We start from the raw sequence: 20000 nt of genomic DNA on the forward strand, positions 1-20000 counted from the left end.
TATCTGCAGAGGCCTCATATTTACTGGGAAATTACGAAAAATTCCCTCTGCGTGTCGCTGCTTAGAGGCTAAGGCCACACCCTCTCAGCCACAGTCCTTAATGTTGCATTTTCTGTAAGTTTGCATGAAGTGTTAATAGAGGGGGGTACAGGGGGGCTTGTTCCTGTTTAAGCTACGGTTAGACTGCCCATAGATTTCGTTGGAATCCAATGATTATCAGTGGGTTGGAGCCCATCCACCCATTCGTTTTGGCTAAACTACGAAAAGAACCATCGGCCCAGTCCACTGGATCGCGGCACCTAAACAAATCATGTCCGCAGTCCCTCATCAGTAGTTTACGATGGATCCTGCGCTCATCTCCCTCACTCTTGCTACCCTTAAGTGTTTCCACAAGTATAGAGAATATAAAAAGACCAAGAAAAGTAGAAAGAGACTATGGATGAAACCATGGCTACAGAAAAAATACCGAAGTGTGTATCACAAGTTAATTCAAGAAACGCGAGTGGGTGATGACAGTGTGTTTTATGGTTTTCATAGAATGACCAGGCAAAAATTTGATAAATTGTAAAATTTGGTGGCCCCCCTCATCCAGAAAGAAAACACACAGTTAAGGGACACGATATCTGCACCAGAACGAATCTGTGACCTTGCGTTATTTAGCCACAGGTAAGAACAAATTTCATAGGTTTCTTACATGTTTAGCCCTTTATTTGAAAACTTTTTTAGCATTCAGTATCAATTTAATTAAAAATTTTATTTACATTACCTAAGGCTAAAATAATAATAATAAAATGATATGATTACAATTCTCAAAAATTCAGTATTAGGGTAGGCTTACACACTATAATTGGTAAAAATTTACAATAGGGCCGCATTATATTTAGGACATCATTCAATCTGTTTCTCTCATAATTAGGTTTCCTTAACTGATATATAAGGATATATAAGCAATATAGAGAGAATTAATAATGAATATATACATTTTACCATATAGGAATTCTTATTTGTATCAGTCCTGTTAAATGATGCTAGAATAAAGAAGTTGCCATTAAAGAAAATGCTATATCCTTAGTCAAACATTGTACATATTGATTATGTATACATTTTCTTTAATACAGGTGAATCTCGTCGTTCTCTAGCATTCCAATTTAAGATAAGCCATAGCTTGATCACCCACATCATACCAGAAGTTTGCAGTGCAATATATTCCGTCTTAAAGGATACTCATCTGAAACATTTATTTCTCCATTTTTAAACTATATAAAAAAATATGTATATCTAGAAATATAAAAATATGTATAGCAATATATATAAACACACAACACTAAAGAATACCTTATACTATGTCTTAACTACTTATAACATGAAAATAATTATTACTAAAATAAATAGAAAACTATAACATGACCAGCATAATAAAAGATGGGTTAATGTTACCGAGAGCGGCGCACGGAGCTAGAGCAAAATGGACATTGCCATCTTGTAGAGCATAAAAAATAGAGTAGGAATCAATACAACTTAATCTGCAGCGGCCTCATATTTCCCGGGAAATGACAAAAATAGGCTCTGCATGGCACCTCTCTGAGGCAAAGTCCCCATCCATGTTTACCTTGCCAGGACCAAAACAAATGTGACGCGTAACTCCTCATTGCGATCTGCGAAGTAGTCCATGTATTACTACGCGCTTGTGAAAACAATTATTTTGTAATTACCAGTCTCTGATTTTCCGAAATCGTGTATTTAATTAATTTTTTTACTTTCATTATACTTCTTTTACGTGCTTTGGTAATTATTTACACTATTTTGCACAATAACCATATGCGCATGTGCGTTTTTCCACCGGGAGATTTGACACTCCGTCAGTCGTCATTAGTTCCGAAACACCGGTGAGAAGTGTCACATTTTAAGTGTGTTGCGTCGATTCCGGGTCATTTTTAAAGCCGTATAGTGGATATATAGAACAAATAGATAATGGTTTCTATCTCAGCTTGATATTTGATCCCAACAAATGCCCCAAATGTCTAAGAAAGTGATTACAAACCAAGGAACTCGGACCATAGACGGAAGCGAAGAACTTAGTCTCTGAGAGGGAGCGTCGCTCTCACCAATTACCAAAAGATGACTTAATATGACTAGATACAAATTTCATCAATGGCATAAATCACAGCGTGTAAACATTTATTGCAATTCATGATTTTCCAGTACTGTTTTAATTATTGCCTTGCCTTTTCTTTTCTATGGCATGACATTCTCGAGTTTTTGCTGCAATAAGCTCCATCACTTGCAATGTAAAGTCCATTTTCACCTCTTTATAATCACTGAAAAACTTCATGGCTGCCGTCACAGATTCAGTAACCATGTCATGGCATGTATCTTTTGTGGACTGCTGTGCCAAAACTTCCTGCAAGTTGTCAATGGTCTTCAACATTTTTTCATCCAGTGCATCACTCTTGTCCATTTTCCTCCTCTTCTTTTTTACCACTTGTGAGTTTTTTTTACATAACTGGTATTGGGCTGATCAGGTATTTCAATGACCTCTTCATTAATATCAGGCAGAGGGGAAGGCGTTGAACTTGACAGTCTTGAAGTTGGTGATACTGTTACTTCAGTATCTTCAAGGAACTCAATAGGTCCCTCATACAATACCACTTCCTTCTGTTGTGGTTCCTGAAAGTTAAATATAAACATTAAAGGTGTTTTGCTTAATACTGTTAGAATGATTTTACTTGATGAACCTTGAATAAAATTTTGTAATATTTTAATATAATTTCTTAGCCATACTATTATGTTACAATAAGTGCTGTATTCATTAGAATATAATTGTAGTTATAAATACATTCAGCCAAGCTTACCAAGTCATCAGGGTGTATGAAACTGGATTCTGTAGGGCCCGTATCATACACAGATTGCATGAATGAGCATGTCTTATAATGCTCCCACTTAATAGCAGTTTTTGCTGGGGAACCACTTGGTGTATTCCTGATTTTCCGTGAAATTTTCTGATACTGGCCGCGAAGGTACTTAAATTTATCCATTACTTCAACTGCAAATAATAGAGAAAATAGGGAAATTAAAACTAGCAGAGGAATATTTATGCATACATAAGACAAATAACACTTTCACAAATAACAACAGTCATGCTTTTTTGCATGCATTATTATTCCGGTAAAACTTTACAATAGGGCTGCGTCATACTTAGGACATCATTAAATGTATTTCTATTATAATTAGGTTTCCTTGACTTAAGGGGGTTTGCCCCCTGTAACCCCCTTTAAAATGGAGGCTGCAGCCCCCATACCCCTGCTAAAAACAATAAATCTTCATGTATTCAACGCAAGTGAATGACGCAGCCCGATTGTAAAGTTTTACCATTATTCCTATACCTGTCTATTTTACCAAGGCAAAGGTACACATTGGAGTTTTTTTTTTTTTTTTTTTTATAATTTGTAGTTTATACATGATTCTGGTTATCATGCTACACATTTTAAACTAAAAATCGATTTTGGAAACCTTATATAAGTGAGATTTTATTAATTGATATTTTATCATATTCAAAGTCCTCAAAATATTACCAAACAATCTTGTGAGTGTATTGTTAGTTTACAAGTTGTGACAACTGGGCTAGCCCTTCAGGCATTGCACATTATTGGTTTGATGGGGGCTCTGCACCCCAACAGCCCCCAGCACACATTTTCTTAATGTATTCACGGCAATTTGAATATTATAAAATTAGTCAGATTAAATACTTGGCCTCAGAATACCTGTGAGCTAAGTCTATGGAAAGCAGTTGCACTTGTAATTTGTAAAATTATAATAAGCAACTTATATGTGTGAATGACAAGATCTTTTTCATTAATTACTTATAAAACAAACTAATCTCAAAGCAAATACAAATTGTTAGTCTCAAATCAGCTTTTACCTAGCTCTTTCTACAAACTCCAAAAGCAATTTGCTAATACTTTGCATGTATAATAGCATAATTCCGTGCATAAAACTGAAAGTTAATTGCACCAAAGTTAAAATAAATTAATACATCAAATAATGTTTTTCTTACCTGTAGTCACTTCAAGAAGAGGATACTCTGTTTTCAGCTCTGCACATGTCTTGTCAAACAGAGTTCGTTTCAGTGTTTTCTTGTGATAATATGGATGTTTTATATTCCAAAGGACATCTTCTTGACTCACTTTCTCTAGAAGAGAGGTAATTGCCTCCGAATTCCACATTCTTATGACGAGAAGACGTTCTTCCTCTTCGAAAAAGGTGCACGGTTGTTTATGTTCGTCGGTCAAATGAGGATACAAGATATATTGCATTGTTTTCGTTTGATTTTTTAAAATAATAATTCATATAAGTATATCTATGATAATTTACAATTATGATTATTAATTATAGATTACTTGTATATAATAATAATACTGCATAAAATATATATTTAGACTAATACCAGGTATACTATAGACTCTCAACGAATATGATTTTTCCACTGGTCCATCGACAGACGATGAGGTGCCCATCGCTTCGGACGAGTGGACCAAAAAAAAAGTGGAATAAACCCATCGATGGGCAAATCCCACTCAAAATGATTGGATTTGATGAATCGATGGGCAGTGTAACCACGCCTTTAGCCAGATGATGGGGAGCGCTGCCACTACCAGAGGTGATTGTTCTCATCAGTACGCCTGGCTTGTGTACCTTTGGGAGACCTCTCATGAAAGGGTTGTAGAGAGCCTCTTCCAGTAGGTTAAGCAGGTCAACTGAATGCAGGGGTAAAATCCCTTGCTTCTTGAATCTGGCAGCTTCCATCTTCCCCTCACCTATTGTTACTTTCCTGTAAACAGAAGCATTGGAAAGTAAATTGTTCATTTTACATATATAATCATTTTTGTTCTTAACAGTACCCCTACTTTTATCAGCCTGGTTGATGACACTGGTCTTGTCTCTGAGGCCCTTCAGCGTGGTGATATATTGCCAGGGGGAGATTAAAATTGCACATGGTTAAAATTGCACATTTCCCCTCTACTGTCACATAACAGCATTCTTAAACATTTAATATTTTTATTACCTTCATGGTGGTTGTGCAAGACCAGGTTGATATACCGACTACTAAGTGACGGTCTGGCCCTCAGCATCCCGGGTTGGTGGGCAGTATCTAGAAGGGCCTGGCTTGGGTTCGTCTGGGTTGTTGGAGTCCTTCTAATCATCATCCTTGATTGGCATTGGGATACGTTGATGATGACCACTCTCCGACTGTGGCGGATATAGCCAGCCAGACTGAAATAAAAAAAATATTTTACGGCAAAATAAAATAAACAGAATATTATATACATTATATATTACATGTCTAATACAGAAACTATTGATATTTATTTAAACAAAATGCTTGTAATTACCAAAAGGAAGAAGTGGAAGCAGGTTTCGGTGTGGTGGTGCAGGATTTGGTATCTTGCAAAGTACTGGTGGAAGTACTGTGCACGCATGCCAGAACGCTTCACCCAACTCCTGACGTTCCTCCACATATGCTTGATCATCTGCTGGTAGATCTTGGCATTGTCGGGGTCAACAAAATTCTCACTATGGTTTATCACATACTGAGAATATCCAAGATCCTGAAGCGTTCTGTATGCATCCAAGTCATTGCAGTAAATAATACAGCCTTCCTGGACGTATCGCTAGATGAATGGTATCAATGTAGCAGTGGTTCTGTCCTGTTCCTCAGGATCTACCAGTGGAAGGATAACTTCTTAGACTCCTGCTCTATCCCACTGAAGACCCATACCTGATGAAGCATCCTCCCCCTGTGATACTTCCGCCTCACCAACAGAATTTCGTCAATCTCGACTTCCACCCAGGCCCGCCGATGGGTTCTTACTTCCCGGGCCAGAATTCCGTCACCTCAGAGCAAAAGTCTCTGATGAAATGTGGAGGCACTCTATCACTGTCCTGTGGTCCCATGTGTGGTGCAAGAAACAATTGGTGAACAAAAGCTTTCACAGCAAAATTCTCAAGTTATTGAGAAATGTTCCCTTATAGTCCTCAACACTAGAAAATATTTAATGTGCAGTTCCTTTTTATTTTTATTTATTTCTTGTAATGTATAGCAATATACAACATTTATTAGTAATTGATATATCAGTTACATATCATACCAATAAGAGCAATGCTTCCACCGTTTAGTTTTGCTTACTCTGGTTCACCTACCGCAGTACCAAGTTGTCCGGTCCTTCTGGAGTTTGCATGGTACTTTGCAGTGAGGGCACTCCAAAGATGTTGACTAGACTCCATGATGATGCTATTTTGTCATGCTATTTTGATGCTGTTTTGTCATAATGGACGCTGTTTTGTCATAATGAATTGCGAAAGTTTCGCAATTCAGATAAACATCCTTTTGTTTGTCCAAATGTTTATAAGCTGTGGTTACGAAAATTATGATTTCCGAACCCTCCGACTGGTTCCTTGTTTCATGAGTCTTGTACTCACTAAATGGCCAGCAAACCTTATGTTTGCTGCCTGAAAAATGAGAAGCCTTGTGCTTCTACAGTTAAACGTAACATTTGACAAAATGAGTCTTATACTCATTTTTAAACTTACACTCTGTTCTGAACGTCTTCCTTCGTGGAGCCTGTCTCGTCTTCCTTCATGGAGCCTGTCTCGTCTTCCTTCGTGGAGCCTGTCTTGTCTTCCTTCGTGGAGCCTGTCTCATCTTCCTTCGTGGAGCCTGTCTTGTCTTCCTTCGTGGAGCCTGTCTCATCTTCCTTCGTGGAGCCTGTCTCGTCTTCCTTTCATTGTCTATATTTTTTCGTTGAATTACAGTTACAAATACTGAGACAAGTAAATAATAAATGTGCAATGATTTTAGTTGTTCCTTAAAAACCCTCTTAGAATATAAGATGATAATTATTAACTTTTTTATGATAATACTTAATTTGTTGCGCATTGTACTTTGATGGTGTAATCAAACACAAGTTTATTTGCTTAAATAAAAATGCGCTCTGATTCCCTTCTGTGACCATGAACTGTTTTAGAAAATGGGATGTTACGATTTCAAGGGATAACTCAAGTAGTTCTCATAAACTCTCTGGAGCATTGTCTTTTTGTAAATAAACCGATATGTATCATATATCTGGTCATTACATATATCAATACACTTAGATATTCTTAAAACAAATGAATGAATAATTTACGCTTGTATGTTGCTGTGCATTCTTCATAAGCATAACCGTATGAGACCTTGTAAAACTATAAGCATAGATGTTTTGAATCTATTGTCTTATATATTTAATAAAGAAGATCTCTGTTTCTTATGTAAATTGAGAACATATAGCCAAATGGTGTATGGATTGGTTACCTTGAGTAAATAACACTTTTCATGTATGGGTTATTTACACATGCTAATATTATAGTATAACTAAATACTTGATTAAAAATGCACCGCTGATGGGCGGTATCTTGAAGGGCCTGGCTTGGGTTTGTCTAGGTTGTCAGAGCCCTCCCGATCATCGTCCTTGATTGGAATTGGAGTACGGTGGACCACTCTCCAGCTGTGGTGCATGTAGCTGGATAGCCTGATTTATTTATTATATGATGAAATAAAAGATACAATATTTCATGTACATTATACGTTACATGTTGAATATGCAAACTACTGATTTTAAATGAAAATGTGTGATATTTACTTAAATAAAGAAGTGGATGCAGGTTCTGGTGTGGTGGCACAGGAAGGGGTATCTCGCAAAGTACTGGTGAAAGTATTGTGGATGCATGCCAGATCACTTCACCCAACCCTTGACGTCCGTCCACAAATGCTCGATCATCTGCTTGTGTAACTTGCCGTTGTCAGGGTTAAGAGAATTCTAATATCCATGATCCTGAAGTGTGCTGTATGCACCCCAACTGTCACTATAAATAATACTGCCTTCCCAGATGTACTGCTGGATGAGTGGTATTAATGTAGCAGTTCTGTCGTGTTTATAAGGATCTACCAGTGGGACCACAGACTACATTTCGACTGCCGCTCAATCCCTCTGAAGACCCATACCTGATGAAGCATTCTCCACGTGATACTTCTGCGTCACCAACAGAATTTCGTCAATTTCGACTTCCACCCTGGCCCACAGATGGGGTTCTTACTTCCCGAGCCAGAATTTTGTCACTTCTGAGCAAAAGCTTCTCCAGTCTACTTTGATGAAATGTAGAGGCACTATATCACTTCCCTGTTGTCCCACGTGTAGTGCAGGAAGTGCACGAGTTATCGAGAAATGTTCCCTCAGTCCCTGACACCAGAAAATGTTTAACATGCAGTTCCATTTGGAACACTTTATAAATTGGAATTTGTCAGTAATGTATCATACGGTAATAAACAATAGTTATTAATAATTAATATATCAATTACATATACCTATTAGAGCATTGCTGCCGTCATTTAGTTTTGCTTATTCTTGTCCACCTACAGCAGTACCAAGTTGGCCGGTCCTCCTGGAGTTTACATGGTACTTTGCAGTGAGGGCTCTCCACAAACGTTGGCAAAACTCCATGGCAACGGAGAAATGCTTTTGTTCTTTCGTCATCATGTAAAAAATCATGATTATTTAGGAAGTAATTACTAATGTAACCATTGCACAACCCACCTAGAGGGACATCTTCCTCTGTATTTGCCATGATGAAAGTGAACGAATGTGACATAAATCTTTGTCACAAATATATACTCATGATTTGATTATATTTTTGAAGAATGTTTTAGAAATGTGTTACCATCATGAAAGACTAATTTTCATTGGCTGGTGTTGATAACGTGACTTGTGTTTGGTTGTTGTGTCAGTAAATTAAACCCTTATATATTCATTTTGTAAATAATTGTAACAATTGTTGTAATGGTTGGAAGCTTTAGATAATGCGAGGGGAAATCAAGAGATTTTATAAATATGACAATATTTTATTTTTTTTTTGCTTGCCACATTTTTAAAGCAGTGTGCCACTCTTGAAAACTTTCATATGTACAAAGGCCGAAGTTACAGTTGACATAATAGCTCCTACTACTACGTCAATGTCCCTGGCTGGAACAAAATTGGCAACACCTTCCTCTTCAGCCGGGCTCTGTCTACCCCATTAGTCCTATGTAACTGCAGCACATGAAAAAGAGTTGGCAACATGTACCAGTTATCCACAAACCGTACATGAGGTAATATATCCCAGCCTAAATTGACAAGACAAACCTTTCTGGTAGCCAAAGTTGTAGTCCAAAGCAGTAACTCAGTTACACTGTGGTACCCTGTATATTTTTCTTTGAACATTTTTGCCAGACTTTGGAATGCACAGACTCATGAGTTTTGTGTATAGCCTGGCAAACATCAAGCAAGGATTACATCCGAGGTCAGATCTTATATACCTTTGATCCAAGATTTTGGAAGAAGAGCTTTTGCTGCATGATTCTTAGACCCCTCCCATCTCTTATAGCTCTATTATAAAAGCACCATGATTGTGAACCCCCAGGACATAGGTCATGCTGGGGATTGGCATTATTCGACGCATGAAGATAAAAAGTAGCTGGTTCACCAATAATAAGAAGCAACTGTTGTAAAACCTTTATTGTTGACAAGGTTCAACCTGAATATAAAAATAACATGCTTAGGAACTGGCAAAGGAAATAAAAAAACTTTTAGCCTGCATACACAGTCAGATGAGTTTACATAAATCCTTAGAATCCATCAAATGTTCAATAAGTTTAATAAAACAATCAATACGTGATAATATTCAACTGAACAAAATTCATAACTACCACATCATGATTCCAAAGAAACAACATATCATAGAATGAAAATGATTGAGAACTTTAACTTACATAATGCCATCTCCACATCATTATTGGTGACATTCTGAGATTCCAAATCATGGAAGAGTCAAATCCCACACAACTGAAATAATCATTATTCTGAATTTAAATCCTATATATACAATTACATTCCGTACAAATGCCAACAGTGCAACATAAGAAAATACTATTCCATGACATTTTGGTCTGTGCTGGATAAATTTGGCATAATCCATATACCAAGAAACTCAAATTAGTAAATTTTACCTCAAAACAATGAACAAGGACCATACCTTGCATTAATCTGATTATTCACAGATGTCAACTTCATATATCATTACAATTACTTATCAAAAATAACTATTGACAACTTGTTCCAATGTTTCCATGCTCTGCCAACACAAAACAAAACGACAAAGGGATACTTCATATAACAGATTACTTTGAATTAATCATCCTTGAGTACACTTATACTATAGAAAACATATCATATTTTTCACAAATAACTAATATAATAATACCTTTAATACATTGTTCTTATTGAAATAGCAATTTCAATACAGTAGCCATTATGCTCTTTTGCATCTTCAGTATTGGTGTTTACATTCTCTTTCAGTGCTTTCATGTAAGATTTAGAAAGAGAAGTAATATCATTATGGAGAACACTAGCTAACATAGAGCGGTGAATGGCCCCTCTCCTTGTCAGGATTGGCACTGACAGCTCACTCTTCATCTTATGCATGCGCATTCCAAGCTGGTTGTCGACATGGTTACAACATTCATACTTTGTAACCAGGTGGTCAGGTCCATATATATTTCTGATGCTTTTTAAGGCAGATGGATCTCTGTCACTTACAAACTCATTGTAGCTCAAGCGCATGTTGAAACAAGATTTTTGCAGCCTTAGATTCCATTCTGCTTGCTGAGCCCATGAGGTTATGGCTGCATTTACGGGAAATAATATTTAATAATTAATATCTAATAAAAGCTATCCCAATCCCATTACTATGCTGTACATGGCCACTGCAATGCATACACCTCACACATGCTAGCATTTGTTTCAACATAGTAACAAATGCTGACACCATGTTGGATTCATGTGTTATATTTGATGCTATGTCAGTACCCAAAAGCTGTGATCTGTGCAGGGCAGCATGCAGACTTTTAGGGTCAAGTGAGTCGGAGCCAGGCTGTGGGCAAGGTGTACTATGACCGGATGCAGTCGATTCCTGTGATGATGAGTCATCACTTACAGAACCATCCCGCAATAAGAAAGACAGTGGAGTCTCCCATAATGTAGATGGAAGCATACCCCGAGAAGTGGAGGGAATAGCTTCTGAAGGAACCACATCCTGAGATGTGCAGGGAAGCGGTTCTGTTGTAACTGGATATTGAGAACCAGCATCTGAAAGCTGCCAGTGATTATGACACATCTTTGCAGATGAAAATTCCTAGTAGTCTTTTTGCCTGTAAGTTTACGCTGTTTTGGTATGGTGGTAATAAGATACACAGGCAAAGCTAGACATGTACTTTGCACCACAGACAGCTTGGCACCTACTGGAGACAAGCACTAATAATTAAGAAGGATCATTGTGGGAGAACTGCAAGCAAACACATGACGTTACTTTCTCACTCACACATGCACAGTGGGTACGTGCGTCATAGCGGTCTCTCTCTCTCATGCATGCGCGCACACACACATGCACACACAGTAGGGATGAGTGTCATGGTGCTCTCTCTCTCTCTCTCTCTCTCTCTCTCTCTCTCTCTCTCTCTCTCTCTCTCTCTCTCTCTCTCTCTCTCTCTCTCTCTCTCTCTCTCTTTTGCTGATGTCAGGTCATGTGACCTGACATCAGCAAGAAAACTCAAAAAATGCAATCTTCCGTGAGAAATTTTGAGGTACAAAAAATAAGAAAAATTTAGAAAAAGATTTTAAAAAGTGAGACTCCTTGGTAACAGCCCTCTCCATCACCATCCGAGGTCACACAGACTTGCACATACACAATTTTACAACCTATTACACGTGCATGCACACAATTACCTCTTTTTATTTTTACAAAAGAAAACATTTTCCAACGCACACGTCCGTAAATCAAACAACAGAAAACATGCGGATACTTTTATACAATTCACACTTTTGCGCACTTTCACACAGTTATTACATTACACACACTCAAAGATGCACACACAGATTTCCCAACACAAACGACCGTGAAACACTCAAACACACAGCAGACAAAACAAATATGCAATGAAAAACATGTATAAACTTTTATACAATTCACACACACTTCTACACACAAAATTACTGACACACACACACACACACACACACACACACACACACACACACACACACACACACACACACACACACACACACACACACACACACACACACACACACACACACACACACACACACACACACACACACACACACACACACACACACACACACACACACACACACACACACACACACACTATTGCATGCACATATTTCTATAGATACACACAAAAACACAAGATGACAAACAAACACGAAGAAAAACAGATACAAACATCTTTATGTACACATATAGGTACATGAACATAATTACCTATATATGCACTGTATACATACAAACTAGCTCAAAAACATTCATTCATATAGCCATACAGCAATCACATGCATTCGCGTTCCCAGAGGTACAGGTTAGAAATAGAGCACATGAATAAATGTTTCCGTCCAGATGGGTCTGCATGCGGTACACGTATACATGTGACTTTTCGTTAAGGGTTTAAAATATGAACCCTTGGGAGAGAAGCTTCCTCTGGGGCAGACACATGAATCTTGACAATTAGTGACTCGAGAGGCTTATAAACATCAAGGACAGTGACACTGATCTTCACGATATTTCTTGGCAGATAGACTAACATGATTGTGGGAAGATCGTCTTGTTGATCTTTTTAGCCACAACCGTGCATTTAGGTTTTGTTTCCAGAGAGGGGATGGGGGTGAAGCCATGATCCTTGAGTTCTGTTTGGCCTTCGGTCAAGAGAAATGGGGTCAGTTCAGGTTTGGCTACTGTCACTTTGAAGCAATTATTGCAATACTCACCTAGAGGACACCATCCTCATGAACCACCATGGTGAAAGAACATTTGCCATGAATTTTGGCTCGTGTTTTAAATAGATTTTTGGATGTTTCGGAAATTTATTACCAACATGAAAGACAAATTTTCATTGGCTAGTGATTGTAGCTTATTGGCAAATTAAGCTCATATATTTTTATTCTTATGCAACATATAGGCAACATGTGTCTATATACACATAAATAAATATATATTTCTTTATTTTATATATCATAGCAATTATAGTGTGTTCACCACTTGAAAAACTACAGTAATCCCTCGTTGTTGAAATGTTAGGAATACATATTTTCAATTATTACATAGGTTGATGTTGCTATATGTCATTATAGTTCTTGGAATATTGTTTTTATTTAATGAGATAAGAAACACATACTTACATGATTATTTTTATATATAAACATTATTTTGCCTCCAAACTTCTGGAACATACAGAGGAATGTTGCCAGAATAACATATTTTTTTCAAATATTTTTTGATTATTTTTTTTTATCATTCTCCAGGTGAACCCTCCTCTAAAAATTAATGTAATATAATTGTTTGCTTATTCATGTGTGTTCTTATGTATGTATATAAATTTTCTGAGAGAATGAACTAATAATTTACTTGCAAATAATATGAAAATCTTACGAATTATACAGACATGTCTTCATGTGAATTTGCAATTGTACTTGTCAATACTGTCATCATATATATCAGATGATAATGACAGTTGTAATGCCTGAAAATTATTTGTATTGAATAAAAAAAATTCTTCATTGTCTTTGGGTGGATGTCAAGGAAAATTGATATTTTTTACAAGATTTTTTATAGTAAGTTTTAGAAGTTATCATTATTTATTTTCTTGCTAATATTATTATTTTTGTAATTAGTATGTGTGAGAGAGAATGAGAGAGGAGAAAACTCACTCTAATGGAATGCGCCTTAATTTCAGATCAGTGGCTTACTGGGTGCAAGCAGTTTTAGCACTCTACCTGCTTCAGAGTTATGCAGCCGAAATCTTGTAGCTGTGACTGTGATTGATGATAATGGAAAGCCAAGACTGTGCAGGGCAGTCATCACAGGTAATTGTTTTATCTCTTCCTCTGCCTTCCAGCTTTTGTGTCCTCTTCCTCTTGTCTTTGTCCTATGTTATCTGTCTCTTCCTCTTTCTCTTTTCTTTGTCCTATGTTATCTGTCTCTTCCTCTTTCTCTTTTCTTTGTCCTATGTTATCTGTCTCTTCCTCTTTCTCTTTTCTTTGTCCTATGTTATCTGTCTCTTCCTCTTTCTCTTTTCTTTGTCCTATGTTATCTGTCTCTTCCTCTTTCTCTTTTCTTTGTCCTATGTTATCTGTCTCTTCCTCTTTCTCTTTTCTTTGTCCTTTTGTTTCTCTTCCTCTTTCTCTTTTCTTTGTTCTTTTGTTTCTCTTCCTCTTCCTCTTCCTCCTCTTTTTTTCCGTCATTATCATCCTTATGATGTAGTTATTCCTTTTTATTGTGTTAATCCACCCCCTTCTTTCTTATTTCCCATCCGCAATGTTGTGTTGATAATCTTAGGTGCTGATTCTAATTTGAGGGTCTAGCTTTTGGAAGACATTTGATGTGAAAGACAAAAGACAAAAAAAAAAAAAAAAAGAGAATAATATTACCTATTTGACCCATTTGTTATTCCTGTTCCTGGAACATGCATAACATTTTACCTAGTATGAGTAAGCCTTTATTATATATGAAAAAAAAAAAAAAATGTAGAAGGAAAGGTCATATGAAGTGAGATGAAAAAAAGAGGCAAAGTTCAGAAAATACAGACCTTACCGCTACATATTGCAATCATCCTTAACCCCATACCGAGGGGCCCTGAGTTAAGGCGTCATAACAAACTGCTTGATCTGTGGAGTGCGGCTGTACGCCGCGGCAAAGCGCTATGAGCCGGGGGTTCAGCTCGTTGCCATTAATCTCCAGAGTGTAGAGATTTAACAAATTTTCTTCATCCGTCAATAAAGAGATTAAAGAAGTTATAACATGATGTTAAACTTCTCTCTGTATAGTTGTGTAGGTCAGTGATACTAATTTATCTATTTCCTCCATTACAGACACAAGTGAAGTTCCTAAAGGTTTTCTGAGGGTCCTACTAGTTGATGAATGCTGCCCGAACATCCAGGTGAGATTGAGCCATCTGTACTATTGCCCCAAGCATGTGTCTGCAAGCAAGTACCCTCCATCTTGTCAGCAGTTTGTGCTTGCTGATGTCATGCCAGTTGAGGACAGACTTGCTGAGGCTGAGAAATGGTTGAAGTGCATGTTGCTCAACAAGACAGTTGAGGCTGTGTTTGAGAGGCACCCAGATGGAACCAGCTACATCTGTCCTCTTGACCATCAGAACCTCCCATTGGTCTTCAGCATGCTGGTAGCTGGCCTTGCTAAGATGTCCACAAAACCCCTTATCAGTGTAGGTGCACTGACAGGGAATAGTAATGTAAAATTGGAGATCAAAGCTGAGAGTCCAGCCCCTCCTCAAAGGGCAGCTTATTCTCAGTGGAAAATGCCATTGGGTGTAAAAGAAGCGGCAGATGTAACAACTGTGGAGAAGGGACCATGGAAGTTTTGCCTCCAGTTCAGGAGACAGAAAGAGCAAATACCTTCACTTCGGGAGAAACTGAAAATTCTAGTTCTGACAGGAAAGCTTTCAAAAGGTGACTTTGATATTGGAGATGCAGTTGTCTGCCCAAACAAAATCCATGGGGGGCATAGCAGAGCCCTCATCACAAACAAATTACCAGACAACATGTATTCAGTGTATTATGTTGATGAAGGAAGTAAAGCATTGCTGAGTGAAAAGGAGCTGTGGTTGCTCCCGGAGGGGATGGCCAAGATTCCATTACTCGTGCATAGATGTTGTCTGGATGGGCTGGCTCCTTCTGAAGACAAGGACATCACTGACAGGTTTGAGGCCCTGGTAAAAGGACGAAAACTTTTAGCTAGTCTGGTGAAGATTGGCAAGGATGTACCAACGACAGTGAACCTGTTCACCAATGAGAAAAATTCTATCCTGGATTTACTAACTTGCAGCTATAAGCAAGAGGTACTGCTGAACGATTTCCTGGTCAGCATTTCATACATTAATGAGGAGAAAGCTGTACTTTACTTGGTGTTGTGTGAAAAGGGAAAAATGCTCAACAAACTCCACCAAAGTGTTCAGGAGGCTGCAAAGGTAGCAGGCCCACTTGAGTTTCCAGAGGAGCATCAGTCGTGTATTGCACTTTTTCCTGATGATGGATGTTGGTACAGAGCTACTGTCCTCAGTGCAGCAGACTTGGTTCATGTATGTGGTACTGATTTTTTAGCATCTTTTGACTTATCATGAGATATGAGAAAATCTGAAAAAAAGTTTTCTTTAATCAAGCATGCGTAGTGGTTAGTTTGCATTTGATAATCTTGCTTTTATCATTCTCCACCTCCTGCCCCACCCCCTCCCTCCCTTCCTAAGTTGAGAAACCAGGCCAGACCATAAGATATATTGACCAAGTCTAATGAATGTGTTTGAAGTGCCCTCCCCCTTTTCCAGGTCAGGTATGTTGATTATGGCAATGAATCCAGCCTTCCAAGGGATTCCCTGAGGGTCATACAATCCACATTAGTGGAGTCGGCTCCCTCACAGGCACTGCCCTGCCTACTCAGTGAGGTGGACCAGAAGCCTCTATCAATGGTTGATGTCAATGAGGTGAGGAATGGTATTGATTATATGCATGTGTTTTCCTTTTTTTTTTTTTTTTTTTTCCATGTATATATAATTCCTAGGAAATTATTTTTTTGGCACGAGTTTATAGTTATTTTTGGGTAAATACATTTTTGAGAAGCTGGTGTAAAAGATCATGTAAAACATGAAAGAATGGAATGAGAGGCAGTAACCAATAAATTTTTGCAAAGATATAAAGGCTTTTAACACTATGTTGCCGGGAAAATACTGTGCCTATTTTAGATTTTTTTGTGAAATATCTTTGCACATAGATGGCTCTGCAAGTACTTAACCACAAAGGACCAGTCAGTACCCCTTGTGACCTTTTCTTGAATTTTTTAATTTTTTTTTAACCCAGTGGCGACGGGTATAGAAAACTAATAAAAAACTCTATGCTCTGGTGAACCATGGCAATGTGCCGACTTTGAGCGCGTGAATTCGGTACATCAAGCCGAGTCATTGCCTCGGAGCGCTTTGGTGCGCCGCCGCCGCGGACAGCCGCACGCCACATTTCGAGCGTATTGTTATGACGCTTATAGGCGTGACCCGTCGCCATTGGGTTAATGCCATGAATGACAATGGTTTTACTTTTATTATAATCTTGATAATTGATATAATGTTACTGACATTAGTAACTGCACTATAAGTTAACATAAAATATTAATGAAAAGGGTAAACAGGTGAGGGAAGTAACACTCGTAAATGGTTCATTGGTGACCTAGTACAAGCGGAGCTGTTTGTGTGAAAGAACAATAATATATACTCACAGTAGCCATGGCATGTGCCTGTCAGTTTTGGGTTAACCCCTTCACGATGGGTCACGTCTATAGACTTTAAAACAAACCACTTGAAATGTGGCGTGTGGCTGTACGCTGCGGTGGCGCGCCGAAGCGCTACAACGCGGTGATTCAGCTTATTGTACCAAACTCCTGCGCTCAAAGTCGCCGCTTGCCATTGATCGCCAGAGCGTAGTTTTAGTTTTCTTCAGCCCTCACCAAGGGGTTTATACAGTAACTGCATTTTTACCAAAACCAATGAGGTTTGCTTTAGTAAAAGTAATTTATTGGAGAGATCCCCTCTTTGAGATAATAAGCATCAGACTTTCCCATAAATGGACTGTGTGGGGGGTATCGAGAGAATGCCCCGCTGAAGAAATTATATATACATCCTGGACATTTCTTTTAGTAAATCTACCATGTAGTGGCATGTGACACACAATTGTGGAACACATGCCACATTCCAGAGTTATCTTGCATGTCACTTTTATAAATATGTATGTGTATATATGTGTATATTTATATGTATACATTTATATGTATATATATGTATGTATATATATGTTTATATATGTATAGATAAGTATGTGTATATATGTAAGTATATTCCAGAGTTATCTTGCATGTCACTTTTATAAATATGTATGTGTATATATGTGTATATTTATATGTATACATTTATATGTATATATATGTATGTATATATATGTTTATATATGTATAGATAAGTATGTGTATATATGTAAGTATATGTATGTATGTAAGTATATATGTATGTATGTAAGTATATATATATATATATGTATAGATAAGTATGTGTATATATGTAAGTATATGTATGTATGTAAGTATATATATATGTAAGTATATATATATGTAAGTATATATATATGTAAGTATATATAAATGTATATATGTAAGTTCATATATATGTATATATGTAAGTTTATATATATGTATATATGTATAAATGTAAGTTTATATATATATGTATATATGTATATATGTAAGTTTATATATATGTATATATGTATATATGTAAGTTTATATATATATGTATATATGTAAGTTTATGTATATATGTATATATGTAAGTTTATATATATATATGTATATATGTATATATGTAAGTTTATATATATATGTATATATGTAAGTTTATATATATATGTATATATGTAAGTTTATATATATATGTATATATGTAAGTTTATATATATATGTATATATGTAAGTTTATATATATATGTATATATGTAAGTTTATATATATATGTATATATGTAAGTTTATATATATATGTATATATGTAAGTTTATATATATATGTATATATGAAAGTTTATATATATGTATATATGTAAGTTTATATATATGTATATATGTAAGTATGTATATGATAAAATTGTGATAAAATCATAATTTTTTCATAATACTGATAGCTGTAAGAAGTGAATATTTCTAAAAATTTAAGAAAAGCATATAAAGATTGGCTAGATAGGACAAGTAATTAATTCCTTGGTGACTAAGTACTTGCAGAGTCATCTGTGTAAATGCAATCAGTAACCCAAACTCACAGTGGGCATGGCATGTACACATACCATCCCCAGCAGCAGTGGGTAAAGCTTATCAGTGTGATATATATCTGCTAATTAAAATGCTGATTACCCATCCATGGACTTTCAACTAATAATGGTTTAATTAACTTGAGAAATAAGTAACAGTTACAAAAGTCCCTCCATGGGATTGTAACACTGTAATACTACAGTGGCATTTCTGGTAATGGGCATTTTCTTTCAAGAAGAAGCTAATGAATATCCAGTGGTTTAATGTCTAACGATTTGAATCTCACATTAGAGTTTAGTGTGGCCTTGAGTATATTAGATTTGATTAGGCATTATCAGTCCTTACTGTTAGATTACTACTACAAATTCTTCTTCTTCTTATTATTATTATTATTTTTATTATTATAAGTGGAAATAATATTCTTTTCAGGTGACAGATGACAGCATGTTCAAGGTTCAGATCATTGGGCGCAAAGAAGTGTCAGGAGTTGGCAGTGTGGCAGTGGTGGAGCTGGTGACTCAGCCCACTGGGATCTCCCTCAACCAGCTCCTGCGGGACAAAAAGCAGAGAGAAGAAAAGGAAATAAATAATAACACAGATAAACATTGTAAGGCTTTTCTTTGATGAGTATGGAAAGGGAAATATGTGCATTTTCCTTTCCATTGTGTGAACATTTTTTATATATTTACTGTCATCATTTTTGTTTCTTTTCTTGTCACTGTTTATCTTAGTAGAGTGGCCCTTAACATTCTAGAATCATAGTCCCCTTTAACCCCTTCCCGACGGGTCACGCCTATAGGTGTGAAAACAAACCGCTCGAAATGTTGCGTGCGGTGTGCCAAAGCGCTCCGAGGCAGTGATTTGGCTAGATGTACCAAACTCCCGTGCTCAAAGTCGGCGTGTTGCTGTGGTTCGCCAGAGCTTTTTTTTTTTTTTAGTTTTCTGATGAAAACTAAGAACTGCTTTCCTCAAAAATATTCACAAACATGACTTTTCATACTTTCCATTC

At 36.9% G+C, this 20000-nt stretch overlaps 1 protein-coding gene across 1 annotated transcript in view; it reads left to right on the top strand.

Moving 5' to 3' along the window:
- Positions 1-20000, top strand: part of LOC125027538 — a 44060-nt gene that overhangs the window by 687 nt on the left and 23373 nt on the right. The window contains exons 2-5 of the mRNA XM_047616625.1: positions 13874-14003; positions 15009-16237; positions 16481-16636; positions 19421-19598. Coding sequence (XP_047472581.1) covers positions 13874-14003; positions 15009-16237; positions 16481-16636; positions 19421-19598 — 1693 coding nt within the window. The remainder of the gene's footprint in view (positions 1-13873; positions 14004-15008; positions 16238-16480; positions 16637-19420; positions 19599-20000) is intronic.

Source organism: Penaeus chinensis, chromosome 7 (genome assembly GCF_019202785.1).
Source record: "Penaeus chinensis breed Huanghai No. 1 chromosome 7, ASM1920278v2, whole genome shotgun sequence".
Lineage (NCBI taxonomy): Eukaryota > Metazoa > Arthropoda > Malacostraca > Decapoda > Penaeidae > Penaeus > Penaeus chinensis.